The 21,783-nt window shown below is 40.6% G+C and overlaps 1 protein-coding gene across 2 annotated transcripts in view; it reads right to left on the reverse strand.

Annotated features, from left to right (window-relative positions):
* Nucleotides 1-21,783, reverse strand: part of LOC108717414 (plasminogen) — a 169,537-nt gene that overhangs the window by 30,784 nt on the left and 116,970 nt on the right. For both annotated transcript variants that reach the window (XM_041564500.1, XM_041564499.1), the window contains exons 13-16: nucleotides 20,754-20,850; nucleotides 19,509-19,629; nucleotides 6,052-6,126; nucleotides 443-583 (exon numbers count right to left, since the gene is read on the reverse strand). In XM_041564500.1, the coding sequence (XP_041420434.1) occupies nucleotides 443-583; nucleotides 6,052-6,126; nucleotides 19,509-19,629; nucleotides 20,754-20,850 (434 nt within the window). The remainder of the gene's footprint in view (nucleotides 1-442; nucleotides 584-6,051; nucleotides 6,127-19,508; nucleotides 19,630-20,753; nucleotides 20,851-21,783) is intronic.

Consider the following 21,783-nt stretch of genomic DNA (forward strand, 5'->3'; position numbering starts at 1 on the left):
ATTTGCAGGTTTTAGGTGGCGAATAGTCAAATTAGAATTCTTAATGGGCCAGAGTATGATAAATCTCGAGATTCAAATTCGACTTGAAAATTTGAATTTTGAATTTTTTTTTAATGGTCAAAACTGTCAAATTTGACTAGGGAGTTATCCAAACTCGATTTGAGTTAAAAAAAAAACCCTCAAATCGAGTTTGGATAGCTCCCTAGTCAAATTTGACAGTTTTGACCATTAAAAAAAAATTCAAAATTCAAATTTTCAAGTCGGCCCTTAATAAATCTGCCCATAGTGTAGGTTAGTGTACCAGTTCTCCTGATTAACGGAATGGCTTAACTCAATCTTGACAAATTATATCTATTACAGGCTATAGCTTTATCATTGGCTAATTTAATATACTCCTGGGTTTATAACTCTGTGGCTTTACTTGAAATGAAATAAATTGTACCTTATCAGTTTCAGTAAGGCAATATCGGCATTTGAAGGCTCCTTGAAGAATTTCTCAATTTGTCTCACTTGCTTTGATGCCTCATTGCCATTTTCCTGATGAATTCCCACATGCACTCTATAAGCAGATGGTCTATTTGATCTTGTAAAGAAAAGCGTAAAAAATATATAAGTTGCTAATACCTCATTTGTATATAATTTACAATGTTCTTTAGAAACAAAATATACTGAATACTTTAATTTTTTTTCGATTTATGTCTACACTGGAATACAACGTGGATAATATAATAGCTTTTCTTTTATTTATATGTATTTATTTATGTTTTAATAAAATATAGCAGAGTATACAAGCACAGGTTAAATTGTAATTAGAACATTTATATACATACATTTAACTCAGCATAGGTACAACATATTATCAATAGTCAATAGTCCAGAAGTGCTCTATTATTGAGGTTCTTGGGCTCACAGCTTACATTTTTGATAAGAAAGTAAAAATCGTGACAATGTGTTGCACTATACATAAAATGTGTTCAGATGAGAGAAAAGTCATTGATATATTTCAGGCAACAGGGAAAAAATAATATGGCCGCATGACCGCATCCCCTTGGTTCCCGCCTTCTCCATCCTTGTATTATCCCCAAAGCTCAGATAGAACAATTACTTATCTGTTACACTTAGGGGGTTATTTATCAAAGTTCGAATTGATCTCAATATTTTCTGCTACAAACTCTGATCAAATCCGCTCGGGTTTTTTCCGCTTATTTATTATTACATTTTCCCGACAATTTGCTTTTAGGTAAAAAATCTGATTTTCACGATTTTTGCATCCGATTTTCAAGAACTTCGCGATTTTTTTGTAATTTTCATCCGAAAACTTCGGGGTATTGCACGAAACCCAGCGCACGTCACAAAATTATTGGGACTTTTCCCATTGACTTATATGCAACCTCGACAGGTCTGTTGCCAGACTTTTCCATCCTCAGGGTTTAATAAATTCTGAAAAATCAGGGATTTTTTAAAAGTCTGATTTTATATTAAAAAATGCATTCAGAGTTTAGTAAATAACCCCCTTACTGTCTTTTACTTTTGGGGACATCTCTACCTTCTTTTGATTTCATTTTCCAATTCTATGTGGTAATCCAGGTGTTGTATGAATATCAGTGTTAGTATTTTTCTTTCAGTACTATTAAATTATTAGAATTTTTAAATAAATGAAGCACTAGTCACTTTAACATCAATGAGACCAAAGGCAGAGGGCAAATTTGAATTTGAATTGAATCTTGCACATTGGGGTGGAATTTTGAATACTGAAGTACCGGTCACTTTATCCCTGATAAATTTAAAAACACTTGATTAATCACAAATAATCTTGATTTGGAATTCTTCTTTTGGTAATTTGTGTATTTATGTAATTCAGTAGATAAGATCAGAGGAAATAGTTGGTATTTTAGTGAGTAATCACACAAACAGGGGTCTTTCTTGTTATTTGTTCTAACACTACAGTTCAGCTACAGCCTCAGTGGTTACAGAATCTTGTGGTCAGTTGATTCAATATAGAAAAATATTTATTTCCCCTTCCTTTTTCTATTTTTATTATAGATTCCAAGAAAGCTAAATTAATCACACCACAACTTTAATGGCGGTTATTTACTAAAGTCCGAATTTTTCTAGTCAGAGTTCTTGTGGAAAAAAAAACAAAGTTTTTTAGATTTATTATATCCCGAGGCTGTTAAAAGTCAGAATCAGAAAAAACTCAAACTCAAACCTGTCAAGGTCATGTAGAAGTCAATGTCAGATGTCCCTGCAATTTGAAAATATCATTTGTGGTGGGTTTCGTACAATAAACCAAATTTTCAGATGATAATCTGCAAAAATTCTAGTTTGTATCACATTTATTCGTGATTGTATTGAGTCTTTTCCCGCACCAGATTTTTCAAATTAATTTATTGATAAATAAGGTAAATTTGTGTATGGGAGTTTGGTTGAATTATAGAATAGAACCCCTTAAGTGATGAGAGAATTATTTTCACTTGGCAAGGATTCACAGAAAAATTCAGCCTTTTAGCACTGACTAATTTTTTTGAGAAACTGTGGGTTGCCTTTCTTCTTCTTTGTTCTTTATTTGGATCTGTGAGTTGTAGGTACTGTATATACAATCTTACAATTATATTTAAACTAATCATACAGCCACCAGTGCTTTGCTGTCATTGCCCCAGCAGCCCCTGGATATTTTCTATACAGTCACCAAAGGTCAGTTACATAGTTACATAGTTACATAGTTGAATTGTTTGAAAAAACAACAAAGTCCATAAAGTTCAACCCCTCTAAATGAAACCCAGCATCCATCCATACACTCACTGACACTGACCCCTCTGTACACTCACATAAACTATATATACCCATATCTATACTAAGGGGCAAAGTTATCAAGGATTGAATTTCGTACAAAACCCAGCATCCATCCATACACTCACTGATACTGACCCCTTTGTACACTCACATAAACTATATATACCCATATCTATACTAAGGGGCAAATTTATCAAGGGTTGAATTTCGAGTTCATGGGAGTTATTTAATACTAGGGGCTCAACCTGCAAACTCAAATCGAATTCAAATCAAATTTGATTTGATTCAAAAACTTAATACTAGGGCTCAACCTGAAAACTCAAATCGAATTCAAATCAAATTCGATTTGATTCAAAAACTTGAATGTCAGGAAGACAGCAAACAACTCCAAATTGATCCAAGGACATCCCCCATAGGCTAAAACAGCAATTTGGCAAGTTTAAGGTGGCAAATAGTCGAAATTGAATTCTTAAAGGACCAGTGTATGGTAAAACTCAAAAATCTAATTCAAATTTTTAAAAAAACTTGAATCGAATTTTAACTCAAAAATTCTAATTCAAATTAGAATTCAAATTTTGAATTTTCACTTCGACCCTTGATAAATCTGCCCCTTACTGTAGATTTTAGAGTTTTGGCCACAGGAAGAATTTTCCTGAGAAACACTGTAGTAGATAATTAAATTATATATAATCCCTTACCCTTATATATGATATGTAAACCCTTACAGTGCTCAGAGCACTGTTCTGTGTACTTTTGCCATTTATTTTAGACATTTAGGACAATTTAAATCTGCAAAAAAATGTACAATTGTGGTATGGACATGTGAGAGTGGGATTAGTTTGATGCTTGTGGTGTCTAATGATGTCTGGATCCTGGGGTTTTTTAACATGTTGCTGGTTCCAGGAGCAGCCTGGAGGATCACTGGAAGACCCCTAGATCCTGAACAGATTGGCATGTTAGGTTTTCCAATTAGTGATGAGTGGGTTGACCCGAAACCCAAGGGAAAAGGTTTTCGTTTAAAATTGTGTGAAAATTGCGGGTACAGTTTAGGAGTTGGTCCTACAAAGGCAACATTTTTTGTCAGGTGTAGGTTGAATTTTTCCTGACCCAATCATCAGTAGTGATGGGCGAATCTGTGCAGTTTTGCTCTTCCAAAACATTAGCCAATTTAATGTGAAATTTGCGAAACGGCAACAATTCACAAAACACACTGAAGTCAATGGCCGTCAAAACTATTTTGACGCACATCAATTTTGACACGAGTGTCAATTTTTATACACGCAACTATATTTGGTCCAAATTAATTAAAGTCAAAGGGCGTCTGAATAATTTTGAAGCGCGACAATTTTTATGCGCTCAGCACTTTTAACATGCCAGATTTTTCTCAGGCGAATTGCTGCCACAGTTTAATTCAATTAATTTGTTTGCGGCGAAACGTGGAAATTCACAGCAAATTTGTGTCTCTTGAATTTATTCGCCCATCACTACTCATCGTTACTTCCTATGTTCTCACTTTACAGGAAGACCAAGGTCATTAGATCCAACTGGATCAAGGTTACGCATGAGGTTCTTCTTCTCAGTACCTGAGCAAACAATTTATTTTATTACATAACCCAATATGTGGTTTAACTCAGATAAGGAAGTTAGTAGGAATGTAAAGGAAAGCATTTAAAAGAGGAAAGCATTTAAACACTACAAGTCAGAAGGGATAAAAGCTTCTATAAATACTATAAGAGTATTGTAAAGCAGCAATCAAAGGCAAACATAAAAATGAGGATTGATTCCGTCAGTTGCAAAGGGTAATTCCAAAAAAGCATATTGATAGTAAGAATATGTGGTTTGACATTATGAATCCATTAAAAATAGGGATGCACATAATCCAGGAGAATGCAGCATATGCAAATTAGGGACGGGGAGGGAAATTGCGTGACTTTTCCCTTCGCACCCTTAATTTGCCTATGCAAATTAGGATTCTGTTCCGTATTCGGCCAAATCTTTCACAAAGGATTCTAATATTCGGTATTCGGACAAATCCATAATAATGGATTCAGTGCATCCCTAATGAAAAATGACATATTTTGGTAAAGAACAAATTTGCTTTTTAGTTATTTTCTTCATTATACACAACAGAGGAGGTAGCGTTACAGGACCAACTCTGAAGAGGTACATATATTGCTTAGATCAAACAAATTGCCAATGGTTGACAGAGGATAAAAAATTTATGAGAACAAGGCATAGGTGCCTAATCCATTACACCCTCAAGTACTTAGAGAGCTTAGTTACATTTTAGGCTCAGTCTCAATTATTATCTTAGGCGCACACTTACTTGATCAAACGCTTGGATTTATGCTTCAATTTGTGTATAATTATACAAACTGAAGACGGCCGATGCACACCAGGGATTTATCACACACAAGTTTATTAAAGTGATACTGACACGTTCCTATAAAAATCATAGGAACGTGTCAGTATGAAGAAAATGCTGCACACAAAATATTTCATAGATCTTATAAAGCAACTTGGAGTGCATCTGTCTTCTTTAATTTATGTATGCATATACAGGTATGTAACCTGTTATCCAGAATACTCAGCACCTGGGGTTTTTCAGATATGGTATCTTTTAAAGCTTACTAAAAAAAATTATATTAACATTAAATAAAACAATAGGATAGTTTTGCCTCTAATAAAGATTAATTATATCTTAGTAAATAGCAGTACATAGCTTTTATTACTAAATTAAATTGTGTACATTGCAAGGAATTGTACCATTTAAAATATTATTCTTCAACCAATAAATCAATTTTTTTAGATGTAATACTGGTGTTTAGGCAGCCATCTCAGGTCATTGTTCCTGTCCATGTGCTTACAGAAAGAGCAAGCACATAACAGTGGAACTGCTTCCAGATAGTAATGTAACTGAAAGAGTCCTGACTTGGGATAGTCAGATTTTTACTATTGAGTGCTGTTCTCTACATTTCAAGCCCCATGTCAGATTTCAAAACAAAAATGTAAAAAAAAAATCTGTTTGCTCTTAGATTTCAATGTAGAATTCTACAGGAGCAATATTAACTGATGCATTTTGTAAAAAATATGTTTTCCTATGACAGAACTCTAATAAATCCTGGTATCAGCATATCATGAAAGAAGTCCCAGAATAAATCCAACCGTATTTGAATCCATGAGTTCACTGGTCTCACAGAATATTTTTATTTCCAATAGCTTTTGATCTATAGCATTTAGTACATTTTGGAGACTTACCGATCCAAGCAGTGTGCTGCTGTTATAACCCACTGTCGATCTATCAAGGTTCCACCACAGAAATGCAGATTAAAACTAAAGGATAGAGAGAATGGAACATGATTGTTATCGTTCTTGTGTTTTTTTGTAACTAAATAGTATTTTTTATTTAGAATACTTTAAAATATTTTCTTTTTTAACAGTAGTCATCTTGCACCTATAGTAATAGTAAATAATAGTTAATTTAATTTCACCAGAAACCTGTGAATACTGTATATAAGGTACAATATTATCCATAGAAAATTCCTACGTATTTATAAATATTTGCTTGATCTCCAAGAGGTAGCATTTCATGGAATTAGTACAATGGGTGAATGATAGCAAATGGGAAGAGCAAAAGCATGCCACTGTTGAGCAAGAGACTAACCCATGGGTTTAGTACCCTCCCTATAGCTTTAAATCCCTACACTTCTTTGTTCTCCCAGGCCTGGATTTCCCTCTTCAAAGCCACTAGGCCGCCAGGTCATAGTGCCTCCCTGGCAGACCTGTATTTAGGTCCAATGCTGCCCTAGGCACCGGACCTAAGCACGCCCCTATGTGATGCGTGTGACATCAGTGCGTCATGTGCATGACATCACATGCACAGATGTAGCCGAAGTGATATATGCGCGTGACATCACTTCCACCAACCAGCCCAGCCCATTACCCCTCACCCCCTCATCGCTTTCATCGGATTTCCTATGGAAATCCGTGGAAGAGGCTGGGCAATTTTTTTTTTATTTAAAAAATACATTTATAGGCACCTGAGGGCCGCCCCCCAAAACCTGCCACCCTAGGCACAGGCCCTTGGGTGCCTTAATATAAATACACCCCTGCTCCCTGGTGATTAAAGGCTGATGCCATGAAAATCTATTAAGGTAAGGAACAACTGTGCCATGCAATACTTTGTTAAAACTATAGATAGAATAAATATAGTGGGATGAGGGTTTTAAAATTGTAACTTGTATCCATGGAAATCTATTCGATCCACTTGTCTGTTTAAGAGGAAAGCCATACATTTTTTAAGTGGAGGAGATGTTGCCCCATTATTTATTCTGGTTAAGTGGTAGCTAAGGCCTAAGCTTAGTTTCTCTGAGGGTCTTTTGGAAGGACACCACTGTGATTTCAGATATTGTTCCTAGAGCCTTGAATCCCTTTGTTTGACACCAAGAAAGACAAAGATGGCCTAAAATTGAGTACTTTTTAATGTAGGTATTGAGATGAAAGGATCAGAAAGGCCAGAAATAGGTCATCCATTTTTTGTGTTGAGGTAACATTTTACTCTGATGAGTTTAGGAATAATTGACTTGAGTTTGTTACCAAACTTTTTTTCATGACAGGGTCTTCACTCAAGGTCTGAAGCCAGAGGGCCTGTCTATCTGCTAAAGACAGTGCTGATGACTTGGCCACCAACTGGATGGAGTATAAGGTAGCATCACAGACAACATTTCTCAAGGCTTGAGAAAGGCCGAACTCACAGTGTCCCTGTTTGTTGTGTGTATTTCATACTATACTAAATTTAGCTTTTTAGTTGAACACGAGCTCTAGACATTATATATGCTACAAGTTGGTGAATCTATGCTACAGCATACTTCTGGAAGCTCTTTTTGTTTCATTCTATTTATAAAATTATTTCCATTTTTAATCCATTCTCTGCTGCTTAGGAGTCAACATTGCAAAGGTTAATTGAAGCCATAGAAATATTACAAGGATCATAGATTGTGAAGACGGGGTTGCAGAGTTAGTAAAAGAGGTACATAAACAAAGATGTTGTTTGCAGTGTGGCTATTGCGCCAGCATACATTCCTCGTTATGGAAAATTCTTAAATAGTTTAAACTAGGGAAGTCTCATTGACTAGAACAGTGCAATTCAACTTCTGTGGTACTGAGGGCCAGGATTTTCCTGGCCTACGTGGTCAAGGGACAATAATGGAAGGCAGTGTTAACACTCCCAGTTTTTAGACCACACCCATTTTATCAGAAGAAACATGTCCACAATAATGGTAAAAACCAAATGGTTGGTGCTCACTGCAGGGATATCATCCATCACTAATATGTGAAACAAGTTTATTAAGTCATATTAAAGGAGAAGGAAAGCTACAGAGGCATTTTATTGCCAATAGATCAGCTGCAATTGTGCAAGCTAAAATATATATATATTTATTCAGTAGAATGTTTTACCATACCTGAGTAAAAAGCTCTAGAAGCTCTCTTTTTGTTTAGGATAGCAGCTGCAGTACTAGCTTAGTGTGACATCACTTGGTGTGACATCACCGCCTGAGTCTCTCCCTGCTCTCTTATAGCTCTGGGCTCAGATTACAGCAGAGAAGGGAGGGGGGAGGGAATAGGAGCAAACCGAGCATGCTCTTGCCCGGGGCAAAGAGGTTTAAGCTGAAGGCAGGAAGTCTGATACAGAAGCCCATGTGTACACAATAGAAGGAAAGAAATGCAGTCTTTCTTTTGGCAGGGGATTTAGAGCAGAATTTACTGGTATATTAAGATGATAAGGCTTACTTAGTTTTAACATTTCCTTCTCCTTTAAGGCATAGTATTAAATCCATATACCTCCTCTTCCCCTGTGAATAGAATAGCAACCCCAGCACACAATAAGACACATAACAACTATTTATAAATGTTAACAAAGCCCTCCAGATTCACCTCCCACAGAAAGTGTATAGAAGGCAGAGTATGGCACACAATGGCAGGGTAAGGCAGGCAGAGTCTAGGCCGTATAGGTTTTGCAGATTATGGCACAGTCAGGCAAAGTATGGAAGGCAGAGTATGGCACACACAGGAAGATTAGAACAGGCAGAGTACAGCACACACAGGCAGAGCAGGACAAGCAGAGTACAGCACACATAGGCAGAGTAGGACAGAGAGTAGGACACAGACAGGCAGATTAGGGTAGAGTATGGCAAACACAAGCAGAGTAAGGTAGGCAGAGTATGGAACACAGGCAATCTAGGACAGGCAGATTATTTTACACACATGAAGAGTAGAGAGGTGTACACATACTGTATGTCGATGCTTACAGTCTGAGTGTGAGGTGTGTGAACAAATCAGTTTAGTAGGGAGGAACAATGCAGGGTTTTACAGTCTGGGTCTGAGATGTGAAAAATACAGGAGGCAGTTAATCTCAGTACTGTTACCTTTAAGGCTTACACAAGCAAGCAATCACAGCAGCCAGACTTTCATGTAGGGAGCCACACAAGTGGGAGCTGCCAGCACTGATATAGAACATGTAACCAAATTGGGTGCTGCACAGATTGGAGCATTTCTAGGTTTAGTTCTAGTGGGGTGTGATCAGAAATGTCCCTAGAAAGGTATTGAATTCCCCTGTCCTAGTGTACTGCCACCTCATTGAAGAAAATATAACCAATCCTGGGAGGTGATGTGTGATAGTGAATAACAAAAGTATTGCCTGCCCTTTGGCTGGAGGTGTCTTTATATCTCTACAATACCAAATTGTACATCACATGTGGGTTGTTGGGGGAGGAGGTTAAAGTGATACTGGCACTAAAATTTTTTTTCCAAAATATTAATCTACATTAAAAATTACCTATAGGTCATTTTGATCATTGTTTACTGATAGTTCTGCTTTTTTAAGTAATTGTTACTTGAAGTTCCTAAACCTGACTGTTTTGCCAACCTGAATGTCCCATCTAAGCCTGTCAGTTGGATTTTCAAATGCTAACGGACTCCACAAATATGGCAGCCCCCTCATAGATGAACATGGGGGTAAGAAAGGTAATGTAAAAGCATCTGGCAAATACTTTTATGGCAAAATTATAAATAGTATGCAAAGACAATAGTATGATAGATATAAAAAAAAGGTTATTTTCTGGTGTCAGTATCTCTTTAAGATTGCCCCTGTACTTTGCAGTCTGTCTAGTGTTTGGTTCAGGGTAGCATTAAAGTGATAGCTAGCACCACTGCGTATGGAGATTGAGCGATATAGTGCCCCAGTTGCTCCACATTACTAAGTAGTTGCATTACACTATTTAGAGTTGTGGGATATATAAATTGGCAGTTATGTTTGTTTGGTTCATTTATTAACCCATTTAGGAAGACAAACCTGCCCTTGACAACCGTTTGCAATTTATAGAATTTGAACATGGTGTTTTTATGGATTAGTATGTATACTCGGTAGAAGTGGGTAGATTCCATTGAGTGGTAAGCCCATTCCACTCAAAACTTTCTAAGGCTAAAGGTTTACTGTCTGATCCACCTAACAGCTTTCTCATCTAAAGCAAGTTTCCTTTTGATCGGGCAGTTTAGACCCCTAATATTCCAGCTAAGGATTTTGACACTCAATTTATACCAGAAGGGGGATAGAAGTATAGCATTACATATTCCAGATTGGTCAACCTGAGGCACTACTTGCATTTGTCTTTACAGCTCCAGGAACTGAATGGGTATTGGATTACACACAGTACATCCTCCAGGTCATTCGCCCTTTGCTGCAGTACATTCCTGCTTTATTATAAAGAAATTCTGTTTTATCTTTTTTAATGTTAATCAGGGCTGTGCAGGTTCTTTGCTTGCAGAAGTTCTAGTACCATTTTGTTGCTCTTCCCTAACTTTTCAAGGCATGTATTGGCCAGTGAGAACATTTGACCCAGTTCTGGCAGTGAAAACCGCTGTAAACTGCAGCACTTAATATGTGACTGTAAGTTACCCACTTACAGCACAGTAAACACCATCCTTTTGTACCTTTAATGTTTCATGTAACTGTACTTTGTATTTATTTGTAGGGATGTAGCGAACGTCGGAAAAAAAGTTCGCGAACATATTCGCGAACTTGCGCAAAAACTGCGAGCGGTTCGCGAACGGTTCGCGAACCCCATAGACTTCAATGGGAAGGCGAACTTTAACATCTAGAAAAGACATTTCTGGCCAGAAAAATGATTTTAAAGTTGTTTAAAGGGTGCAACGACCTGGACAGTGGCATGCCAGAGGGGGATCAAGGGCAAAAATGTATCTGAAAAATCTGCCTGTGTGTGCTTGGAAGAGATAGTGTAGGGGGAGAGCTGTTAGTGATTTCAGGGACAGATGATAGTAAGTTTGCTGGCTAGTAATCTGCTTGATACTGCTCTGTATTGGAGGGACAGAAGTCTGCAGGGATTTGAGGGACATTTTAGCTTAGGTAGCTTTGCTGGCTAGTAATCTACTGTTCTCTTTAAACAACTGCCATACGTTGACCTTGTAGGCATTGTTTGCCCAGTTTTTTTGGACGCAGCCACTGAAGCACAGTTGCCATAAAAAATATGCCATATAAATGCTGAAAATAGTAATTTTTCGCCATACGTTGACCTTGTAGACATTGTTTGCCCAGTTTTTTTGGTTGCAGCCACTGAAGCACAGTTGCCAGAAAAAATATGCCATATAAATGCTGAAAATAGTCATTTTTTTGGTCGCAGCCACTGAAGCACAGTTGCCAGAAAAATTATGCCATATAAATGCTGAAAATATGCATTTTTTTGGTTGCAGCCACTGAAGCACAGAGGCCAGAAAAATTATGCCATATAAATGCTGAAAATATAAATTTTTTTGGTTGCAGCCACTGAAGCACAGAGGCCAGAAAAATTATGCCATATAAATGCAGAAAATATGCATTTTTTTGGTCGCAGCCACTGAAGCACAGTTGCCAGAAAAATTATGCCATATAAATGCTGAAAATATAAATTTTTTTGGTTGCAGCCACTGAAGCACAGAGGCCAGAAAAATTATGCCATATAAATGCTGAAAATATGCATTTTTTTGGTCGCAGCCACTGAAGCACAGTTGCCAGAAAAATTATGCCATATAAATGCTGAAAATATAAATTTTTTTGGTTGCAGCCACTGAAGCACAGAGGCCAGAAAAATTATGCCATATAAATGCTGAAAATATGCATTTTTTTGGTTGCAGCCACTGAAGCACAGAGGCCAGAAAAATTATGCCATATAAATGCAGAAAATATGCATTTTTTTGGACGCAGCCACTGAAGCACAGTTGCCAGAAAAAATATGCCATATAAATGCTGAAAATAGTCATTTTTTGCCATACGTTGACCTTGTAGACATTGTTTGCCCAGTTTTTTTGGTTGCAGCCACTGAAGCACAGAGGCCAGAAAAAATTAAACCAGTAGGGTTTGCACCCTAGTTTGTAACGGTGGCGGAGGGAGGAGGAGGACGCTAAAGGACAGCTGTGTGTGGAGTCATGAGGCTTGAAGAGAAGGACAGCTGCATAGAAGTCAGAACAAGTCTTCCGGCGTGCAGTAACCCTCCGAGATCCACCCCTCATTCATTTTAATAAAGGTCAGGTAATCGACACTTTTGTGACCTAGGCGAGTTCTCTTCTCAGTTACAATCCCTCCTGCTGCACTGAAGGTCCTTTCTGAGAGCACACTTGAGGCTGGGCAAGACAAGAGGTTCATGGCAAATTGTGACAGCTCTGGCCACAGATCAAGCCTGCGCACCCAGTAGTCCAGGGGTTCATCGCTCCTCAGAGTGTCGATATCTGCAGTTAATGCCAGGTAGTCCGCTACCTGCCGGTCGAGGCGTTCTTTGAGGGTGGATCCAGAAGGGTTGTGGCGCTGCCTTGGACAGAAAAACATTTGCATGTCTGACGTTACAGACTGGCCAAAGGGCTTTGTCCTTGCAGGTGTGCTCGTGGCAGGATTACTGGCACCTCTGCCCCTGGAATGTTGATGAGTTCCTGAAGTGACATCACCCTTAAAAGCATTGTACAACATGTTTTGCAGGCTGGTTTGTAAATGCCGCATCTTTTCGGACTTGTGGTATGTTGGTAACATTTCTGACACTTTATGCTTGTACCGAGGGTCTAGTAGCGTTGCGACCCAGTACAGGTCCTTCTCCTTAAGCCTCTTGATACGGGGGTCCTTCAACAGGCATGACAGCATGAAAGACCCCATTCTCACAAGGTTGGATGCAGAGCTATCCATCTCCGCTTCCTCATTATCAAGGACTGCATCATCCACGGTCTCCTCCCCCCAGCCACGTACAAGACCAGGGGTCCCCAAAAGGTCACCACTAGCCCCCTGGGAAGCCTGCTCCTGTTGGTCCTCCTCCTCCTCCTCCTCCACAAAGCCACCTTCCTCCTCTGACTCCACTTCTGGCACCTCTCCCTGCGTTGCAGCAGGTGCCTGGGTTCGTTCTGGTGATTCCGACCAGAAATCGTGCGCTTCCAGCTCCTCGTCACGCTGGTCTACAGCCTCATCTGTCACTCGTCGCACGGCACGCTCCAGGAAGAAAGCGAAGGGTATTAGGTCGCTGATGGTGCCTTCGGTGCGACTGACCATATTTGTCACCTCTTCAAAAGGTCGCATGAGCCTGCAGGCATCGCGCATAAGCACCCAGTAACGGGGGAAAAAAATCCCCAGCTGTGCAGATCCAGTCCTACCACCCAGTTCAAAAAGGTACTCGTTGACGGCCCTTTGTTGTTGCAGCAGACGTTCCAACATAAGGAGCGTTGAATTCCAGCGAGTCTGGCTGTCAGAAATCAAACGCCTGACTGGCATGTTGTAGCGCTGCTGAATGTCAGCAAGGCGTGCCATGGCTGTGTAGGAACGTCTGAAATGGGCCGACACCTTTCTGGACTGGGTGAGAACGTCCTGGAATCCTGGGTACTTGGAGACAAAACGTTGGACTATTAAATTTAACACATGTGCCATGCAGGGCACATGTGTTAAATTGCCTAGTCTCAACGCTGCCAACAGATTGCTTCCATTGTCACACACCACTTTTCCGATCTGCAGTTGGTGTGGGGTCAGCCACCGATCGGCCTGTGACTGCAGAGATGACAGGAGTACAGATCCGGTATGGTTTTTGCTTTCCAGGCACGTCATCCCCAAGACAGCGTGACAACGGCGTACCTGGCACGTCGAATAGCCTAGGGGGAGCTGGGGGTGCACAGGTGTGGAGGAGGAGAAGGAGGACCCAGCAGCAGAGTAAGAAGAAGAAGAAGACGAGGTAGAGAGCGATGGAGGAGTAGAGGTGGTGGCAGAACCGCGTGCAATCCGTGGCGGTGACACCAACTCCACTGTTGTTGTTGAGCTACCCATTCCCTGCTTCCCAGCCATTACCAAGTTCACCCAGTGGGCAGTGTAGGTGACATACCTGCCCTGACCATGCTTGGAGGACCATGCGTCAGTAGTCATATGGACCTTTGGCCCAACACTAAGTGACAGAGATGCGGTAACTTGGCTCTGCACATGTTGGTACAGGTGTGGTATTCCCTTTTTAGAAAAAAAATTGCGGCTGGGTACCTTCCACTGCGGTGTCCCAATTGCTACAAATTTGCGGAAGGCCTCAGAGTCCACCAGCTGGTATGGTAAAAGCTGGCGGGCTAAGAGTGCAGACAAGCCAGCTGTCAGACGCCGGGCAAGGGGTGACAGTCAGACATTGGCTTCTTACACTCAAACATGGCCTTCACAGAAACTTGGCTGGTGGCAGATGACTGGGAATGGGAACAGTTGGTCAAGGTGGAAGGCGGAGTGGAGGGTGGTTCAGACGGGTCAAGGAGAGCAGAGGTAGAGCAGTAAGATGCTGGACCAGAAGGAGTGTGGCTTTTAGTTTGCCTGTTGCCTTTGAGGTGTTGCTCCCAAAGTGCTTTGTGCTTGCCGCTCATGTGCCTTCGCATAGAAGTTGTACCTATGTGGCTGTTGGGCTTACCAAGGCTCAGTTTCTGACTGCACTCATTGCAAATTACAATGCTTTTGTCAGAGGCACACACATTAAAAAAATCCCACACTGCTGACTTTTTGGAAGTGTGCGATCTGGCGGTAACAGTAGAAGTTGGCGGCATTGGCGGCAATGGCGGGTGCGTTGGCCGGCTGAACACAGGTGCCGATACATGTTGTTGCCCTACTGATCCCTGCGGGCTGTCCTCCCTGCTTCTTCTAAGTCTTATTCTCCTACTGCCTCTCTGACTCTCCGTCTCTCCATCTGAACTACCCTCCTCTTGCTCTCTTCTACTAGGCACCCACAAAACATCAATCTCCTCATCATCATTCTCCTCAGATGCATCAATTTCTTCTGACACATCACAGAAGGAAGCAGCAGCGGGGACCTCCTCCTCATCACTCATTATGTCCATCTCTATCGTGTTCTCTGCCAGAATTAAATCTGGTGTAAGGTCCTCATCTCCTTCATCTTCTTCTGGCAATAATGGTTGCGCATTACTCAGTTCAAGAAACTCATGGGAAAATAACTCCTCTGACCCCAGTGAAGAAGGGGCACCGGTGGTGGAGGAAGTGTTACGTGGGGTGGCCATAGCAGTGGAGGATGAGGAGGATGTTGTGGTAAAGTTAGAAACGGTAGAGGATGGGGTGTGCTGTGTAAGCCAGTCAACTACCTCTTCAGCATTTTGGGAGTTCAGGGTCATTGGCTTTTTAAAACTGGGCAATTTGCTAGGGCCACAGGATTGCATAGCAGCACGGCCCCTAGCACGGCCTCTGCGTGGCGGCCTGCCTTTGCCTGGCATTATTTTTAAAAAAACAACAACAACAACAAAAACTCAGTTGGTTTTTCTGGAAACGATAATACACACAGCTAGATGGCGGGTTGAAGAAAACAGTGTGCAAATAATGCCTACAAGGTCAACGTATACACTACTACAGCGGTGGATACGGATTACGTAAAATATATGAATGCTGCTTGAAAAAAAGTAACTCAAGTGGTTTTTCTAGAGACGATAATATTATCAATATTTAGACAAAATGTGAACAAGCTCACACAGCTAGATGGCGGGTTGAAGAAAACAGTGTGCAAATAATGCCTACAAGGTCAACGTATACACTACTACAGCGGTGGATACGGATTACGTAAAATATATTATGGCTGCTTGAAAAAAGTCACTCCGGTGTTTTTTCTGGAGACGGTAATATTATGGATATTTAGACAGAATGTGAACAAGGTCACACAGCTAGATGGCGGGTTGAAGAAAACAGTGTGCAAATAATGCCTACAAGGTCAACGTATACACTACTACATCGGTGGATACGGATTACGTAAAATATATTATGGCTGCTTGAAAAAAGTCACTCCGGTGTTTTTTCTGGAGACGGTAATATTATGGATATTTAGACAGAATGTGAACAAGGTCACACAGCTAGATGGCGGGTTGAAGAAAACAGTGTGCAAATAATGCCTACAAGGTCAACGTATACACTACTACAGCGGTGGATACGGATTACGTAAAATATATTATGGCTGCTTGAAAAAAGTCACTCCGGTGTTTTTTCTGGAGACGGTAATATTATGGATATTTAGACAGAATGTGAACAAGGTCACACAGCTAGATGGCGGGTTGAAGAAAACAGTGTGCAAATAATGCCTACAAGGTCAACGTATACACTACTACAGCGGTGGATACGGATTACGTAAAATATATTATGGCTGCTTGAAAAAAGTCACTCCGGTGTTTTTTCTGGAGACGGTAATATTATGGATATTTAGACAGAATGTGAACAAGGTCACACAGCTAGATGGCGGGTTGAAGAAAACAGTGTGCAAATAATGCCTACAAGGTCAACGTATACACTACTACAGCGGTGGATACGGATTCAAAAATATATGAATGCTGCTTGAAAAAAAGTAACTCAAGTGGTTTTTCTAGAGACGATAATATTATCAATATTTAGACAAAATGTGAACAAGCTCACACAGCTAGATGGCGGGTTGAAGAAAACACTGTGCAAATAATGCCTACAAGGTCAACGTATACACTACTACAGCGGTGGATACGGATTACGTAAAATATATTATGGCTGCTTGAAAAAAGTCACTCCAGTGTTTTTTCTGGAGACGGTAATATTATGGATATTTAGACAGAATGTGAACAAGGTCACACAGCTAGATGGCGGGTTGAAGAAAACAGTGTGCAAATAATGCCTACAAGGTCAACGTATACACTACTACAGCGGTGGATACGGATTATGTAAAATATATTATGGCTGCTTGAAAAAAGTCACTCCGGTGTTTTTTCTGGAGACGGTAATATTATGGATATTTAGACAGAATGTGAACAAGGTCACACAGCTAGATGGCGGGTTGAAGAAAACAGTGTGCAAATAATGCCTACAAGGTCAACGTATACACTACTACAGCGGTGGATACGGATTACGTAAAATATATGAATGCTGCTTGAAAAAAGTCACTCCGGTGTTTTTTCTGGAGACGGTAATATTATGGATATTTAGACAGAATGTGAACAAGGTCACACAGCTAGATGGCGGGTTGAAGAAAACAGTGTGCAAATAATGCCTACAAGGTCAACGTATACACTACTACAGCGGTGGATACGGATTACGTAAAATATATTATGGCTGCTTGAAAAAAGTCACTCCGGTGTTTTTTCTGGAGACGGTAATATTATGGATATTTAGACAGAATGTGAACAAGGTCACACAGCTAGATGGCGGGTTGAAGAAAACAGTGTGCAAATAATGCCTACAAGGTCAACGTATACACTACTACAGCGGTGGATACGGATTACGTAAAATATATTATGGCTGCTTGAAAAAAGTGACTCCGGTGTTTTTCTGGAGACGGTAATATTATGGATATTTAGACAGAATGTGAACAAGGTCACACAGCTAGATGGCGGGTTGAAGAAAACAGTGTGCAAATAATGCCTACAAGGTCAACGTATACACTACTACAGCGGTGGATACGGATTACGTAAAATATATGAATGCTGCTTGAAAAAAAGTAACTCAAGTGGTTTTTCTAGAGACGATAATATTATCAATATTTAGACAAAATGTGAACAAGCTCACACAGCTAGATGGCGGGTTGAAGAAAACACTGTGCAAATAATGCCTACAAGGTCAACGTATACACTACTACAGCGGTGGATACGGATTACGTAAAATATATTATGGCTGCTTGAAAAAAGTCACTCCAGTGTTTTTTCTGGAGACGGTAATATTATGGATATTTAGACAGAATGTGAACAAGGTCACACAGCTAGATGGCGGGTTGAAGAAAACAGTGTGCAAATAATGCCTACAAGGTCAACGTATACACTACTACAGCGGTGGATACGGATTACGTAAAATATATTATGGCTGCTTGAAAAAAGTCACTCCGGTGTTTTTTCTGGAGACGGTAATATTATGGATATTTAGACAGAATGTGAACAAGGTCACACAGCTAGATGGCGGGTTGAAGAAAACAGTGTGCAAATAATGCCTACAAGGTCAACGTATACACTACTACAGCGGTGGATACGGATTACGTAAAATATATGAATGCTGCTTGAAAAAAAGTAACTCAAGTGGTTTTTCTAGAGACGATAATATTATCAATATTTAGACAAAATGTGAACAAGCTCACACAGCTAGATGGCGGGTTGAAGAAAACACTGTGCAAATAATGCCTACAAGGTCAACGTATACACTACTACAGCGGTGGATACGGATTACGTAAAATATATTATGGCTGCTTGAAAAAAGTCACTCCGGTGTTTTTTCTGGAGACGGTAATATTATGGATATTTAGACAGAATGTGAACAAGGTCACACAGCTAGATGGCGGGTTGAAGAAAACAGTGTGCAAATAAAGCCTACAGGGCAAATAATGCCTAAAAGGTCAACTTATACACTACTACAGCGGTAGTAAAATAAAAAAAAGTAAAATAAAAAAAAAATGAATATTAAAAAAAAAAAATTAAAGTTGGTGCTGCTGAACTACTAGGAGCAGCAGATTAGCACACCAGTCCCACTCCCCAACACTGCTAGACTAATAGCACTGGGCTCTTATAGTAGTAGTAGTAGTAGTAGTAAAACAACAAAAAAATAAATAAAAGCAGTCCTTACAAGGACTACTGTTATTGCAGCAGTCAGCAGATGAGATCAGAAGCAGGACAGCTGCCCACTGCAGCTACATACAGAGCACTGCAGTAGAAGGTAGATTACTAGCCAGCAAAGCTACCTAAGCTTAAATGTCCCTCAAACCCCTGCAGACTTCTGTCCCTCCAATAACAGAGCAGTATCAAAACGATTACTAGCCAGCAAACTTTCAACTGTCCCTGAAATCACTAACAGGCAGTAGCTCTCTCCCTACACTATCTCTTCAGCACACACAGGCAGAGTGAAAAAACGCTGCAGGGCTTCGGTTTTTATAGGGAAGGGGAGTGGTCCAGGGGAGAGCTTCCTGATTGGCTGCCATGTACCTGCTGGTCTGGGGTGAGAGGGCAAAAAAAAGCGCCAACAATGGCGAACCCAAAATGGCGAACGTCGCGCGACGTTCGCGAACTTCCGGCGAGCGCGAACACCCGATGTTCGCGCGAACAAGTTCGCCGGCGAACAGTTCGCGACATCTCTATTTATTTGTATTCATTATTGTATTGACCCCCGTTTGTTCAATTAATGTATTATTCTCATTTACAGTGCTGCACACATAAGTGGAATACTGTATTACATTAAGAGGTACCTTGTACGAAGACTTATCTGCCATGGCCAAGAAAATGGAATGGATTCACACCCACCAACAATTCTCCCAAAGCACTTCCTTTGCTTTTTCTTTGGTTTTCCACATTCAGTCCCAGTTGTTGCTGAAAGACAAAAAGGAACATTAAGGCATTACAAATGTCTGTTTGATATATAACATATCCATGTTTGGCAGAGGTAATGGTCAGTCTGCAAAATAAATGTTTTATTTGAATCAATCTGGTGACTTCCTTTAAATATAGAAATTTAAAGGTCACTTGAATGAGTATGAGTAAACCTGGCATTTGCCTTCAATTATGCAAAAAGAGCATCCTCATAGCTGCATGCCAAGGACTTCCCTTAACATGGCACATCCTAACTACTTTTAGTATATACGTTTCTGCCTTGTATGTCAACATACCGTATATACTCGCGTATAAGCCGAGTTTTTCAGCACCCAAAATGTGCTGAAAAACTCAAACTCGGCTTATACGCGGGTCATACCTTTCCGCGGCCCCAGCAGGACTGCCTGTGACTGCCTGTGTCGCCGCCCGGAGCAGGTCCAGGAGCTCCGGGCGGCGCGTCCTTCCCTGCCGGCGTTCGCTTTCAAAATGGCGGCGCCCATGGCCGCCACGTGGGTAGCGGCGCCGGCCGCTACCCACGTGGCGGCCATGGGCGCCGCCATTTTGAAAGCGAACGCCGGCAGGGAAGGACGCGCCGCCCGGAGCTCCTGGACCTGCTCCGGGCGGCGACACAGGCAGTCACAGGCAGTCCTGCTGGGGCCGGGTCACGTTTTACTGTGACAGAGGGAAGGACAGAGGGAAGAGCAGCAGACGTGAGTGCCGGGGTGGGGAGAGCGACGGGGTGGGGAGAGCGACAGATGGGGAGGGCAGGGGGGGGAAGTGGCAGAGGGAAGCAAACATGAAATGGGGGTGGCAGAGGGAAGCAAACATGAAATCCGGGCGGCGACACAGTCAGTCACAGACAGTAACAGGTACCTGCCCAGTGTCCCCCAATTGTTGCGGCCGGGTCACATTCACATTTTGAAATCTGACATGGGGCCCCTAGGCTTATACACGAGTCAATACATTTTTCCAGTTTTCTTAGGTAAATTAGGTACCTCGGCTTATACACGGGTCGGCTTATACACGAGTATATACGGTAAATCATAAGAATTATAGCAAATAAAATAACAGATTTGTTTGTTTTTTATTCCTTTATACAAGTCGGTATAAAATAATACAATTACCACAACGAGAGATGTCACAGTATTCCCATTTAACTGTACCAGGAGTTGTTACAAAGCACCATGGTCCATTAATGTCTCCATCAGGATTTCTGCAATACTATGTCAAAGAAACACATTAGTCACTGATTAATTATGCTGGTACACATTATTTTTCATTCTATCATGTTCCCCAATAAAGTCTTTATTATGTTTTCTATGGGGTGCAATTAGGGTGAGATTTTGGGTTACACTGTATATCTTGTTTTAGATATTCCAATGGAACTAAGGGAGATTGACTGATATGCCAGGGGTGTGGGGGATGCAATTGCACAAGGGACGTCGGGTATACTGACTTATCAATAGTAATGTGAAAGTACTAGATCATTAAATTTTGCCCCTAAGGGCCATATAGGGAACATGTATCTGTAAATTAATATGTTTTAAAAAAGGGATGCAATGCACCTGTCTGTTATAGACATTTTAAATTTTCTTTGAATTTACCTTCAAAATATGTGATACCATACTGTGCTGTTAGTGATGAATAAAACATGCTTGCTTGTAGCTGCTAACTGTCAGCTACGAAAGCTAGAAATGCACTCTTTACATTTTGGGTAAATATATGCATATATTATATGTTTATGATTCTTTTCCTATGTGGGAGATTAGGGGGCAGATTTACAAAATTCGAGTGAAGAATTCGAATGTAAAAAACTTCGAATTTCGAAGTATTTTTTGGGTACTTCGACCATCGAATTGGTTAAATTCGTTCGAATTCGAAGTAAAAATCGTTCGACCATTCTACCATTCGATAATTGAAGTACTGTCTCTTTAAAAAATACTTCGACCACCTACTTCGGTAGATAAAACCTACCGAAGTCAATGTTAGCCTATGGGGAAGGTCCCCATAGGCTTGCCTGTGATTTTTTGTTCGAAGGATTTTCCTTCGATCGTTGGATTCAAATCCTTCGAATCATTCGATTCGAAGGATTTAATCGTTCGATCGAACGAAAAATCCTTTGATCGATCGATCGCAGGATTTGCGCAAAATCGT

The sequence above is a fragment of the Xenopus laevis genome, chromosome 5S (genome assembly GCF_017654675.1).
Source record: "Xenopus laevis strain J_2021 chromosome 5S, Xenopus_laevis_v10.1, whole genome shotgun sequence".
In the NCBI taxonomy this organism is placed as follows: Eukaryota; Metazoa; Chordata; class Amphibia; order Anura; family Pipidae; genus Xenopus; species Xenopus laevis.